The sequence below is a fragment of the Mustela nigripes genome, chromosome 14 (genome assembly GCF_022355385.1).
Source record: "Mustela nigripes isolate SB6536 chromosome 14, MUSNIG.SB6536, whole genome shotgun sequence".
Classification (NCBI taxonomy): Eukaryota; Metazoa; Chordata; class Mammalia; order Carnivora; family Mustelidae; genus Mustela; species Mustela nigripes.
In genome coordinates, this window is record NC_081570.1 from 461,230 (window position 1) to 473,820 (window position 12,591).

General features: G+C 59.0%; 1 protein-coding gene across 1 annotated transcript in view; it reads left to right on the plus strand.

Moving 5' to 3' along the window:
* The first annotated feature begins 141 nt into the window (after positions 1 to 141).
* Positions 142 to 12,591, plus strand: part of ATAD3A (ATPase family AAA domain containing 3A) — a 23,431-nt gene continuing 10,981 nt past the window's right edge. Inside the window, exons 1-10 of the mRNA XM_059375069.1 lie at positions 142 to 437; positions 4,997 to 5,073; positions 5,768 to 5,869; positions 6,197 to 6,256; positions 7,711 to 7,780; positions 8,101 to 8,266; positions 8,475 to 8,544; positions 10,802 to 10,957; positions 11,974 to 12,030; positions 12,259 to 12,384. Coding sequence (XP_059231052.1) covers positions 236 to 437; positions 4,997 to 5,073; positions 5,768 to 5,869; positions 6,197 to 6,256; positions 7,711 to 7,780; positions 8,101 to 8,266; positions 8,475 to 8,544; positions 10,802 to 10,957; positions 11,974 to 12,030; positions 12,259 to 12,384 — 1,086 coding nt within the window. The 5' untranslated portion in view covers positions 142 to 235. The remainder of the gene's footprint in view (positions 438 to 4,996; positions 5,074 to 5,767; positions 5,870 to 6,196; positions 6,257 to 7,710; positions 7,781 to 8,100; positions 8,267 to 8,474; positions 8,545 to 10,801; positions 10,958 to 11,973; positions 12,031 to 12,258; positions 12,385 to 12,591) is intronic.

Here is a 12,591-nt window from a genome sequence, read left to right on the forward strand (position 1 = left end):
AGCGAGTTCAGGCAGTCCCGGCGAGGACGTCGGTGGCGTCACGTCACCACCGGCCAATCCGAAGGCCGGACGGTCGTGTCCCTAATGCGCTTCCGTCGCCTGGGAGGAAGAGGAGTTGTTGCGCCTGCGCGGGACCTCTGACCGCCGGCTCGGGCGCGTGGAGGCTGCTCGGCTCCCGCGCTTCAGCTCGGCTTCGGCTCCCGGCGGGGGCGGCGGCGCGTGGCGGTCTCGCGCCATGTCGTGGCTCTTCGGCATCAAGGGCCCCAAGGGCGAAGGCGCGGGGCCGCCGCTGTCTCTGCCGCCCGCTCAGCCTGGGGCGGAGGGCGGCGGGGACCGCGGCGCGGGGGATCGGCAGGCGCCCAAGGACAAATGGAGTAACTTTGACCCCACGGGCCTGGAGCGCGCGGCCAAGGCGGCGCGAGAGCTGGAGCATTCGCGTGAGTGCGGCGGCGAGGGTGGGGCCCGGCTGGGGTGGGGGCCGGCTGGCGTGGGGGCCCGGGGAGCTCGGGGCCGGCTGGGGTGGGGGCCCGGGGAGCTCGGGGCCGGCTGGCGGGGGGGCCCGCGGAGCTCGGGGCTCTTCCGCGGAGGGCCGGTGCACCGAGCCCCCGGGCATGGCCGGTCCTGGGGCGCACTGGGCCCCCTGGCCGTCCGCGTGCGGGGCGGCTGGCTGCAGTCCCACCTGCCCGGCGAGGAACCCGGCCCACGGGAGTCAGCCTGGCCGGAGCCACCGTGCGTGCGGGGACGCCGGGGGTGCCAGCAGCGCGGGCGCCTTCCGGGCGTCCCCCAGTGAGGAAGCTGGTGCGGCTCGGACCGCCAGAGGCCACAGGCAGCAGCTGCCGGGGCTGGAGTCGGGCTTCAGGGACTGTCGCGGAGGGGAGCTCCTCGCGCCTGCTGCTGCCTCCACGTGGCCAGAGCCTTGGCCAGATCCGGTCGGAGTGTGGTGCGGGTGACAGTCCTCCGCTTGGGCAGGGAAGGACGGATGAGGGCCATTGGTTTCGTGGAAAATAAAGCAGGTTTGTGCTTGTTACTGGAAAGCATGAGCGTTCAGATGGGAGGCGTCTGTAGTGCACGCAGGTCAGCATGTCCCGGTCCCTCCTGGTAGCCTTCCTGCCTCAGGGCCCTCACGGCGCAGTCGTCGGCGGGACCTTCGCTAAGCCTCTGTCCTGTCCTCCCAATTTTCTTTTCTCCTGTTAGCTTAATGACTTGTCCTAGGACGTAGTCGGAGCGCTTGAGAACCCGGGATGTAAAAGGCACAGAATAAATACCGATGGAAAGAATACAGTTCTCAGATCATTGCTTGAGCAGAGATGCCCGTTTTTCGCAGGAGGCTGTATCAAGGAGCCGTGTTCTGAACTGGTGTAAGGGAGACTCTCTCTGTTTAAGGACGGAGAGGCCTGGCCCTTCCCCAGGGGACTGCAAGAACATGCTGGTGCAAGGATGCCTGGCTCTCAGGTCCCCTGGGGACATTAAAAACATTTGGATATTTGGGCCTGTCTCCTGAGGCCTGCCTGGATAATTTCAGTTCTGAGGGGGGGCTGGGCATCAGGGCTCCTCGGATGATGACAGAGTTTGACACGTGATCTAGTTTCTTGTTAACACCTTGTGGGGGGGCACCTTTCTGTGACATTTTATCCACTCAGTCCTGCAGAGAATTTCAGAGTTTTCCCACTTAGGGAAGCTGAATCGTACTGTCCCCAGACCCTTGCAGTTATGGGGCCTTTGTGAATAGCCTTGAGTGTGCCTGAGGGGAGGCAGGTCAGGGGCCTCTCTTCCTCATCTGATCGTGCCTCTGAACAGCTGCCACGTCTCGGGTACCAGCTGCCCGAGAGCTCCTCCCCCAGAATATTCTCCAGCTGAGCCCCCAGGGAACACTGTAGAGGAGGTATGGTCCCCCTCAGTCTCTACACCCAGTGGTGTTGTTTTTTTTTAAGATACGATTCATTTATTTGACAGAGCAAGAGACCACAAGCAGGGAGAGCAGCAGAGGAAGAGGGAGAAGCAGACTCCCCACGGAGCAGAGAGCCCAGTGTGGGGCTCAATCCTGGGACCCTGGGATCATGACCTGAGCTGAAGGCAGAGGCCCCAACATACTGAACCACCCAGGCCCCCCCCCCCCCCTTTTTAACTTTTTAAGTCATGTCTACACCCAACTTCGGGTTCAAATTTAAAACCCCAAGCTCAAGAGTCACATGCTTCTCCCACTGAGCCAGTCAGGCATCTCTGTACTTCATTCTGTTCCTGTGAGCCTTCCTGGCCTAACTGCTGGTCAGTGGGAGAGGTTTTTGCTCTAGCGTACCACTCTTTTCTGTCCCCAAGCCATTCTTTCCAAGGTGCCTCTTGCGTCTCTGCTCAGTAGCTGCTCTCCAGGGGCGCCTGGGTGGCTCAGTGGGTTAAAGCCTCTGCTTTCAGCTCAGGTCATGATCTTAGTGTCCTGGGATCGAGCCCTGCATCGGGCTCTCTGCTCTGCGGGGAGCCTGCTTCCCCCTCTCTCTGTCTCTCTGCCTACTTGTGATTTCTGTCTGTCAAATAAGTAGATAAAATCTTTTTTTTTTTTTTTTAAGATTTTATTTATTTATTTGACAGACAGAGATCACAAGTGGGCAGAGAGGCAGGCAGAGAGACAGGAGGAAGCAGGTTCCCCGCTGAGCAGAGAGCCTGATGCGGGGCTCGATCCCACGACCCTGGGATCATGACCTGAGCCGAAGGCAGAGGCTTTAACCCACTGAGCCACCCAGGCGCCCCAACTCCAAAACCAGTCTTTTTGGTACTTGCATCTCACAGGCTGTGGTGCCTTCCTGGTTGGGCTGAGCCTGTTTGTTGACCTCCCTGCTGTCTCCAAGGAAACCACGATGCCGTCAGCAGCTCCTTGTAGTATGACCACCTGCTCTGTCCTTTGGGCCCAGCCTCATGCTCCCTTGTCCCCTAGGTCTCTAGGCCTTCCGTGGAGGCCAGAGAAGCACATTTGGCGTTGAGATCGGAGTGGTCCAGTCCCTGTCGGCTGCAGGAAAGTGGGTGTGTAAAAGAGCCCCTTGCCTGTAGGAGGCGCTGCGGAGACGCTTTGGAAGATGCATCTCCTTTCACAGGATGGTCTCAGGTTTTGAATGGTCCTTGGTAGTGTGAGGTCGGAGCCCGGGATGAGCCGGGCGTGTGCCAGGCCCTGCGCTGGGCCCTGCGCTGAGGTACCTGCTCTCTCCTTTCCCTCTCTCGAGAGGCAGTGGCGGAGGGATCTCTGATTGCCCCGTATGCAGGTGAGGTGAGCCTGGCTGGCCGAAGGTTGTGCCGAAGGTTGGGTGAAAGGGGCAGCTGGGACCCGGTCTCTGCGTTGTTGGCCTGAGGCGCCCGCGTCCCTGTCTGCTACACCAGGGTGAGCACGGCTGTGCTCTCACGCACTCCTGCTCAGATGTTTATGTTAAAGGGTCTCCTGCGGTCTGTTCAAGGCTTGGCTTTGTGGATTCCCAGTGGTGCAGGATACAGGAGCCTGGTGCCTTTGTGCTGCCTCTCCTCAGGGGCGGGTCCCCCAGGATCCTGTGGCTCTGATCACCAGACCCCCAGGGAAGAGCCTTGCAGGGCAGGGGGAGAGGCTGTGGCAGCCCGATCTGGGCCGGCTCAGAAGGTCCTTCCCAGGCGCAGGCAGTGTGTCCTCGCCTCCCACCCTACCCTAGTGGACCCTCCAAACATGGCAGCTTCCGCCGCACCCATGGCCACCTGTGCGGGCGCTGACAGCTTGGGAGCAGAAGTCGCTGTAGTTCCTGACGTGTTCGCTGCAGGTTGGGGTGATGGGCACTGGGGTCCGCGACATACTTCAAAGGCTTCAAAAACTAGATTGTGGGTCTGGGGTGGAAGGGGAGATGCTTGGTTCACAAAGGGAGAGAACCAGGCGCGTTGTTTTGTCAGGGAGCTGGGTTCCCAGGGGTTCCCAGTCACTTTCTGTGCTGTCATATAGTAGAACTTTTTTTTTTTTAAGATTTTATTTATTATTTATTTGATAGGCAGAAATCACAAGCAGACAGAGAGGGATGCAGGCTCCCTGCTGAGCAGAGAGCCCGATGCGGGGCTCGATCCCAGGACCCTGAGATCATGACCTGAGCCGAAGGCAGAGGCTTTAACCCACTGAGCCACCCAGGCGCCCCAAGTAGAACGTTATTTATAGTGAAGTCTTAACGTATGGGAGAATTGTGTCCTCACCGAAATATTTGAGAAGCCAGATGCATGGGCTTTTTGGTTAGGAGAGGATCAGAACGTAGTTTTTTTCCAGAAGACCCAATATTGATGGATATGGATTGCACCTTATGAATAAAATACACAGGGAAGGGATGCCTGGAAGGCTCAGGTCATGATCCCAGGATCTTGGGATTGAGTCCCGCCTTGGGCTGCCTGCTGCTCCCCCTGCTTGGGCGCATGCGCGCTCTCTCTCTCTGTTGACAAATAAATAGAATCTTAAGAAAAGACATGCACACGGAAGACGTTGATAATGTATGTGTTCACGAGGTCTGTGAAGAGCCTTTACTCTGCGCGTTGGCGTGTTTGTAACTTAACGGTTTATGTCCTGTTGATGGTGCTCCGCACGTGTGTCTGGTGTGGGGTTGATGATGATAGGTATTGGAGACCTAAGAGAAACTACCTACCACGAAAAATAAGATCCTCTGGCCGCAGGCTGCTTTTTTATTTAACCGGGATAGGACTGTCCCGTTGACCTGGCTCTCAGCTCGCGGGGGGCAGCCTTTCTAATAGCCCTCCGGGACGCGACAGCTGGAGGGGGTGCGAGGTATCACACGCAGGGCTTTCTGTGGAGGGGGGAGCGGACACAGCGGATGAGAAGAGGCAGTGGCCTTGGAGTGGGGGAGTCGCCAAGCAAGATCGCGGGAGTGAGGGTGGGCACAGGCGCGTTGCGGTCGGGGTGAGCTGTGGTCTCCCTGAAAGCCCCCTGCCCTGCACACTGGGATGCTTGCCTGGTGCGCCAGCGTCCTGACACCCACTCTGTCCCTCTCCCCCCCAGGACACGCCAAGGAGGCCCTGAGTCTGGCACAGATGCAGGAGCAGACTCTGCAGCTGGAGCAGCAGTCCAAGCTCAAGGTGAGCAGTGGGCGTGCTGCCGTGGAGGAAGCCTCACCCCGTGGGCAGGGAGGGCCTGGAAAGTGCGTGTGGGCAGTGGGCCCTGGGCTGGTTCCTCAGGCATCTCCTGCTTGGATTTGCCTCTGTGCTTGTGCTTGAGAGGGAAACAGGAAGAGGCCAACGGCGCGCTGGGTTTGTCGCCCGAACGCTTGCAGGAGCCCCACCCGGAAGGGCTGCCGTGGGGAGGACCCTCTGGTCTCTCCAAGGCACGTTCTCACCTGGTCTGTCTGCTTTCGGCGGGACCTTTATGCTGAGCACGCAGCAAGCGTAGGAAAGGCGCAGGCTCTGGCCTGCACCGTTGGCTGCTGCAAAGCATAGTCCGGAAGTGAGCATGGGACGTAAGCCATGGAAACTGTGGGGAAGCAGGTCTCCTGGCCGCCCTTGCTTCTCGGGGGCCCGGCCCTATCCGTTCTCCTGGCACTTCACTACCTGTGGGGCTGCGTGGTCCTGGGCCCGCGGTGCCCGCGCGGCTGGGAGCCGATGGGCGTGCGGGGTGCCTGTCCAGGCGGTGTTTTCTGGGCGCCTCTCCGGCTCCAGTCCAGCCCCTTTGGAGCCCACACAGGAGAGGGCTGTTGAGGCAGTGAGCCCTGAGCTCAGAGTCCTAAGAGGGAGGTCCCAGCAGCTCTGGGCTTGCAGCCGCTGGAACATTCTATAGGAGTACGAGGCCGCCGTGGAGCAGCTGAAGAGTGAGCAGATCCGTGTGCAGGCAGAAGAGAGGAGGAAGACTCTGAGCGAGGAGACGCGGCAGCACCAGGCCGTAAGGACCGCAGGGCCACACAGCCACAGGGTGACCGGGGTGGGGCGCTGCTGGGGCACGCCATGGTCCCCACATTCAGTCTGGGTCTGTCGCCCATCGAGGCTCTGGGAAGACCGTGTGCAAACACTGAAAGCCCACAGATCCGCCCGTGCTGAGCGTGACGGGGAGCACATGCATCCCAAGCGTGTGTGCTTGCTCATAGCAGGTAGGGGTGGGGGCTTATCCGAGGGCCCAGGACCCAGGAAAGTCTGGATTCAGATGTTGGTTTCAGGCCGTCCACCAGCTTTTCCGGCTGAGCCGTATTCACGCCGCCCTCTCCCTCCCTAGAGGGCCCAGTACCAAGACAAGCTGGCCCGGCAGCGCTACGAGGACCAGCTGAAGCAGCAGGTGAGCTGCCTCCGTCTGTGCCGAGGGCACGGCGTCTTCTGGGGCAGCCAGTGGGCCGGAATTCGGTGCTGTTTTACCAGCAGTAAGTGCTGGGTCCCAGGGACACACACACAGGAGACATGGGCCTCCAGGCTCTGGCTGTGGTGAGGTTCTTCTGGGTGAGAACCTGGGAACCCGGCTGTGACAAGGGCATGGTAGGGGTGGTTTCCAAATGCTGGTACCTGTTCGGGCGTCGCAAGAAGACTCAGCCTTCAAAAAGAAAGAAATCTTCCCATTTGCTACGGTTTGGTTGGAGCTAGGGTATGTAATGTTAGGCAAAAAAAAGTCAGTCAGAGCAAGACAACCTGATTTCATTCGTATGTGGAATTTTTTTTTTTTAAGATTTTATTTAGTTATTTGACAGAGATCACAAGTAGGCAGAGAGGAGGAAGCAGGCTCCCCGCTGAGCAGAGAGCCTGATGCGGGGCTCGATCCCAGGACCCTGGGATCATGACCTGAGCCGAAGGCAGAGGCTTTAACCCACTGAGCCGCCCAGGCACCCTTCGTATGTGGAATTTAAGAAACAAAACAGATGCACTTCGGGGACGGGTGAAGAACAAGGAGGGAAGGAAACAAACCATAAAAGACTCCTAATGACGGGGAAACTGAGGGTCCTTGAAGAGAGGTTGGGGGTTGGGTGATGGAGATGAAGGAGGCACTTGTGGGGGCGCCTGGGGGGCGCAGTCATTAAGCGTCTGCCTTCGGCTCAGGTCATGGTCCCAGGGTTCTGGGATCGAGCCCGCACCGGGCTCCCTGCTCTGTGGGAAGCCTGCTGCTCCCTCTCCCACTCCCCCTGCTTGTGTTTCTCTCTTGCTGTCTCTCTGTTAAATAAATAAATAAAATCTTAAAAAAAAAAATTTTTTTCCCCCTAAAAGTAAATTTCACGGGGAAAGACAGTGTTCTGAGGACAGATGTTTGTCTGGCCTAGGGTGCCCAGAGGCCTGTCCTGTGGCAGACTTGTGCTAGAAGCAAGGGCTCCTGCACCACCCCACCCGCCATGCACAGGTGCACATGTCCTACGTGGGGTTCAGACCTGCCTCCGAGGGCTGTGGAGTGTGTAGGCCCTGGGCCGTCATTCCCAGAGAGGCTTGCAGACCCTGGGGCAGCAGAAGTGTCCCCACAGGCGGAGGCAGCTCAGCTCTTAGATTGATTCCTGATCATTTTTAACATATTATTTAAGGTTTTAGTTACTTATTTTCATGAGAGAGAGTGCCTGAGCAGGGGTAGGGAGGCAGAGGGAGGAGGAGAAAGACAGGCAGACCCCTGCTGAGCACAGAGCCCCAGGCAGGGCTCCATCCCGTCACCCTGAGATCATGACCTGAGCCAAAACCAGCTCCACCGATTGAGCTACCCAGGCGCCCCAGATCAGTTCCTAATTTTGAAAGTTTTCCCTTTTCCCTGTGGCTTCTTCTCAGCAACTTCTCAATGAGGAGAATTTACGGAAGCAGGAAGAGTCGGTGCAGAAGCAGGAGGCCATGCGGCGAGGTAGAGCTGGGCTTGTGGGGGCTGTCCTCAGAGCTGCCCTAGGCTGGAGAACGGCTGCTGGGGAAAGCAGCCTGTAAGCACAGACGTATGTTGCTTCAGGCACTTGGATCCCCAAGCAACATCTCAAGACTCTGGATAGGGCCTCCTAGGGGCTCTCCGTTCTCTGGTTGGGACCGCATAGTAGAAGCTAGGCAAGCCAGGCATTCCCCCAGCATCTGACCGGCGTCGCCTCCCTCCCGGGAGGAGGGTTGCCTGGGCCGCACTGGGAGGATTAGGGGGCTGTGGGCTGAACACCCTCTCCCTGCCCTTTCCCTGGGCAGCCACTGTGGAACGGGAGATGGAACTGCGGCACAAGAACGAAATGCTGCGTGTGGAGGCAGAGGCCCGGGCCCGGGCCAAGGCCGAGCGGGAGAATGCAGACATTATTCGTGAGCAGATCCGCCTGAAAGCTGCTGAGCACCGCCAGACCATCCTGGAGTCTATCAGGTGCGTCACAGGCGCCTGGCAGAGCCCTGTGGCCGATGTCATCTGGCCTTTCACCTGGGCCAGGAGGCCCTCGGTTGGTACATTGGTGGGAGGCAGGCGCTCAGCAGGTTTAACCGTGTGCTGACCTTCAGGGCTGACCTTCATCGCCCGTGCTCTTTTCTCCAGCCTGGGGCCTAGATCCCTTGTCACATAGCTGCTTCCTCTGCAGGACAGCAGGCGCCCTGTTTGGTGAAGGATTCCGTGCCTTTGTGACAGACTGGGACAAAGTGACAGCCACGGTAAACACCCCTGCCACGTCTTTCTGCTTCTGGCCTGTGTCACAGTCACTGCTGGGTTGCGGCCCTGCCTCCTGCCAGCCGCGCAACGGGCCTGGCGCCCGACTGGGGGAGGCCGGGCAGGGCCAAGGTCTAAGCCTTTGCTGCTGCCCTTCCCTCCAGCCCCTTCCGTGCACACAGGACGTGGTACAGTCCCGGGGGGTGGGGCACAGCCAGCAGTTCGCTGTTGGCGTTGGGGTTAGGCTTTTTAACCGTTGGGCTGCAAGATGTGGGAAGATCTAGAAGCCAGATCTGAAGCCAGAGCTCTAGTTTCCCACTTCCTTAGAAGCGCTGCCCTTTGGAAAGCGTAACTGGAAATCTGCCTGGCAGCCTCAAGGGTGGGGCCCAGCTCGAGCTCCAGGGGCACCGGAGATGTGGCTGTGAACCCCTCTAAACCATGCTCCTGTGAGGGCCCCCACCCTCTAGTGGGAAGCGGAGGGCAGCCAGTGAGACCGTAGGACTCCAGGCACTTGTCCTCAGGCCCTGTGGTCTGTGCCCCATCCCATGCGGCTGGTCAGCACTCAGGGCAGTGGGGTGGGCGTCAGCCAGGGCAGGTTCCCAAAGAACCCCCAACTCCGCAAGGCCTTCTGCTGTCGGCCTTGCGCCAGGCACTGCTCTGGGCCACACGATGTGACTTGGCACCTGCTCCGTGGTAGTAAGGCCCTAACAAGTAGCCTGGCTAACCAGGAGTGTCCCTGGGCACCCGTGTTCACGGCGTTCTGGCGTCCCAAGCCCTTCCTGCAAGCGCCCTGCTTTGGACGTAGTTCTAGCCTTGTTCTGGAGACGGTGAAGGGCAGTGGGGGAGGACAGGCTGTGCCTCAAGGAGAGTGGGGGTGGACTGTCCAGGGAGGGCAGGACGCCAGTTCAGGAAACCTGCAGCTAGTGAGGTTGCTGCCTTTTTTCCCCCCTAAGATTTGATTTATTTAGGGACACCGGGGTGGCTCAGTTATTAATCCTCTGCCTTCGGCTCAGGTCAGGATCCCAGGTTCCTGGGATTGAGCCCCATGTCGGGCTCCTGCTCAGCAGGGATCCTGCTTTTCCCTCTCCTGTTCCCTCGGCTTGTGTGTGGTCTCCTGTGTCAAATAAATAGGCAAAATCTTAAAAAAAGATGTGATTTTTTTATTTGAGGGAGAGAGTGCAGAGTAGGGGAGGGGAGGGGCAGAAGAAGAGGGAGAGGCAGTCTCCCTGCTGAGCAGAGGGCCAGATGCGGGACTCGATCCCAGGACCCTGAGGTCACGACCTGAGCCCAGGGCAGACTCTCTACCAACCAAGCCACCCAGGTACCACCAACCCCTCTCCCTGGAGTGTTTTAAGGTGAATTAAGGGCATTCTGACTACTCCTATGGTCTCAGCACCCCATGCACTCAGATCTTTCCAGCTGTTCTAAACATCTGTGTTTGCCTTTGAATCTCTAATGTTCATCTTCAGTCTGGAAGCTTGACCAGGGCTGCGTGGTGGGGTGGCAGTCAGTCCGGGCCCTGCCCCCAACAGAGCTCCTCGGCAGGGAATTGGGCACAGGACAGGCGGAGCAGGAAACGCCCCTTGGCTGTCCTTGTTGGATCAGCTGCTCACGGGTCCAGCGTGTACCTTCCCAGCAAGTCGGGGAGACGCACCCGGGGGTGGTTGCTGGAGGACACCAGGCAGCGTGGGAGGTTGCTGTATGCACGAGCTGCTGGCTGCCTTGAGGCCGGCCCCGTCCCAGCCACCCTGCCACAGGCCTCTTGGACCCTTGTTCCTATCATTGTAGTTCCCACCTGGTCTCCTGGAACCTTGCTTCCTCCTGCAGTAGCAAGGCTGTTTGCCCTGTAAGGAAGACATTTCCGTTTTATTTCCAGGTGTCGGCATGCTTTCCAAGAACCTCTTGTAGCTCTTGGTCCCGTGTCCCGTGATTGTGCTCCCACCACAGCATTTGGTCTATCTCCCGTGAGCCTTGGGGTCTCTGTCTCTCCACAGCTGGGACTGTCACCTGGAAGCTTCCCTAGTCCCACTGGAGTGCATCCTGCAGTAGCTTTCTTGGAAAGGGTGTTCATGATAAGCTTTTTGATACTTTGCCCATCTGGAAATAGCTGTGCTCATGGGAAACTCAGCATCAGCTGGGATGCTGCTGTGGGACCCTTGCATCGCCTTGCTGGGATGGGGTGAGCAGAGGGCACAGTGCCAACTGCTGACGGCTCGGTGCGGGATGGGCGGGCTCTGCCCGCCCTCCCATCCCCCACTCCAGGTGGCTGGGCTGACACTGCTGGCCGTCGGAGTCTATTCTGCCAAGAACGCCACATCTGTTGCCGGACGGTACATTGAGGCCCGGCTGGGGAAGCCGTCCCTGGTGAGGGAGACGTCTCGTATCACGGTACTCGAGGCCCTGAGGCACCCTGTGCAGGTACGTGCGGGCCCGTTTCTCACTGCGGTCGCGTGTCCTGCCCAGTTCTTTCTGGCATTTCAGCTGGGTTGTGAATGTGTGTCTTCATTTCCCCTCATTACCTAAATACCGTCTGTTCTCTCCAGCACGTTGGATTTGACTGTGGCTTTTTCCTTCTTGGCGCTGTTCTGGGAGCCTGTCACGTCCGCACTGGGGAGACCCTCACCATATCCACTCGGTCACCTCTGGGGATCTGTTGGTGTGATTGTCCCTGGGCGGATTTTGGGTTGTTTACAAAGTCCTGGGGCTCCTGTGTGCCATCGTCCTGAGAGAAGTGGCTGGCACTCGCACACTGTGAGCTCCCTTCCTCCAGGGGAGCCAGGCCTCCTACCCGCTTGATGTCGTTCTGTGGCATATCCTCCCACGGGCTGTGGCTAGATCTCCATAGTGATCACTGTGGGTAACTGAGAAAGTTAGGATCCATGAAGAATCTTTTTTCTTTATTTTTTTAAGATTTTATTTGAGGAAGAGAGTGCATGAGCTGGGGCGGGGGTATGTAGGAGCAGAGGGAGAAGCAGGCTCCCTACTGAGCAGGAAGCTCAACGAGGGGCTCGATCCCAGTACCCTGGGATCATGAGCCAAGCCAAAGGCAGACGCTTCATTGAGTGCCCCCAGGCACCCCAAAATCAGTAAAGAATTTGAAGGGGCTCCTGGGTGGCTCCTTTGGCTGAGCATTTGGCTCTTGATTTCACCGAAGCTCGGGATCTCCTTGTCATGGGATCAAGCCCTCTGTCGGGTTCCGTGCCGCATACTTGCTGGCGCTCTCTGTAAGTGGCTTAGCCCAGTAGTACCCGCAGCTCATAGGCCACCCTTCCAGAGTGGGAGCAGGGCCCAGGCACGTGTGGCCTGGAGTGTGCTCCACGGCGGTTTCTGTGTGGCGGTCAGGCTGCTCCCGGCGCTCCGTGCCTGTTGTGTTGTGGGCTCTGCTGATGAGTTTACTGTCCCTGTGTTTTGTGTTCCCCGCCCCCCACCCACAGGTAAGCAGGCGGCTCCTCAGTAAGCCTCAGGATGCACTGGAGGGCGTTGTCCTCAGTGTAAGTGGTGCTGCCCATCTCAGGGCTGTGATGGGCTTCGGGGTGGGAGGCACCCTTCTGCCGATAGAGCTCTCCTACGGGCTGGGGCTGCTTTTCCTTCCTGAAGTGAGTGGGATGAGCTTTTCCTTCCTGAATGCCTGGGATGAGCCGGCTTTGGGGCTGGTACGGGTGCTCAGGAGGCGCACACTGGCAGCCGAGTACGCTCCAACCTGTCATGTCCCCTGGCAGCCCAGCCTGGAGGCCCGTGTGCGGGACATTGCCATAGCAACGAGGAACACCAGGAAGAACCACAGCCTGTACAGGAACATTCTGGTGTACGGGCCCCCCGGGACTGGCAAGACCCTGTTTGCCAAGGTGAGGGCATGCGCCGTACAGGTGCATGGGGCGCTGTGGGCAGCGGCTGCTGCTTTGGCTTTCAGGGACGGGCGGTGCAGGGCTCAGCTTTCGAGGCAAGCGGCCTCCTAGCCGTACCTGGTGGCAGGGGCTGAGCTCAGTGCATGTGGGCTTCGAAGGGGAGGAGAGTAAACAGGTTTTGTCCCCCCCCCCCCCCCCCCCCCCCCC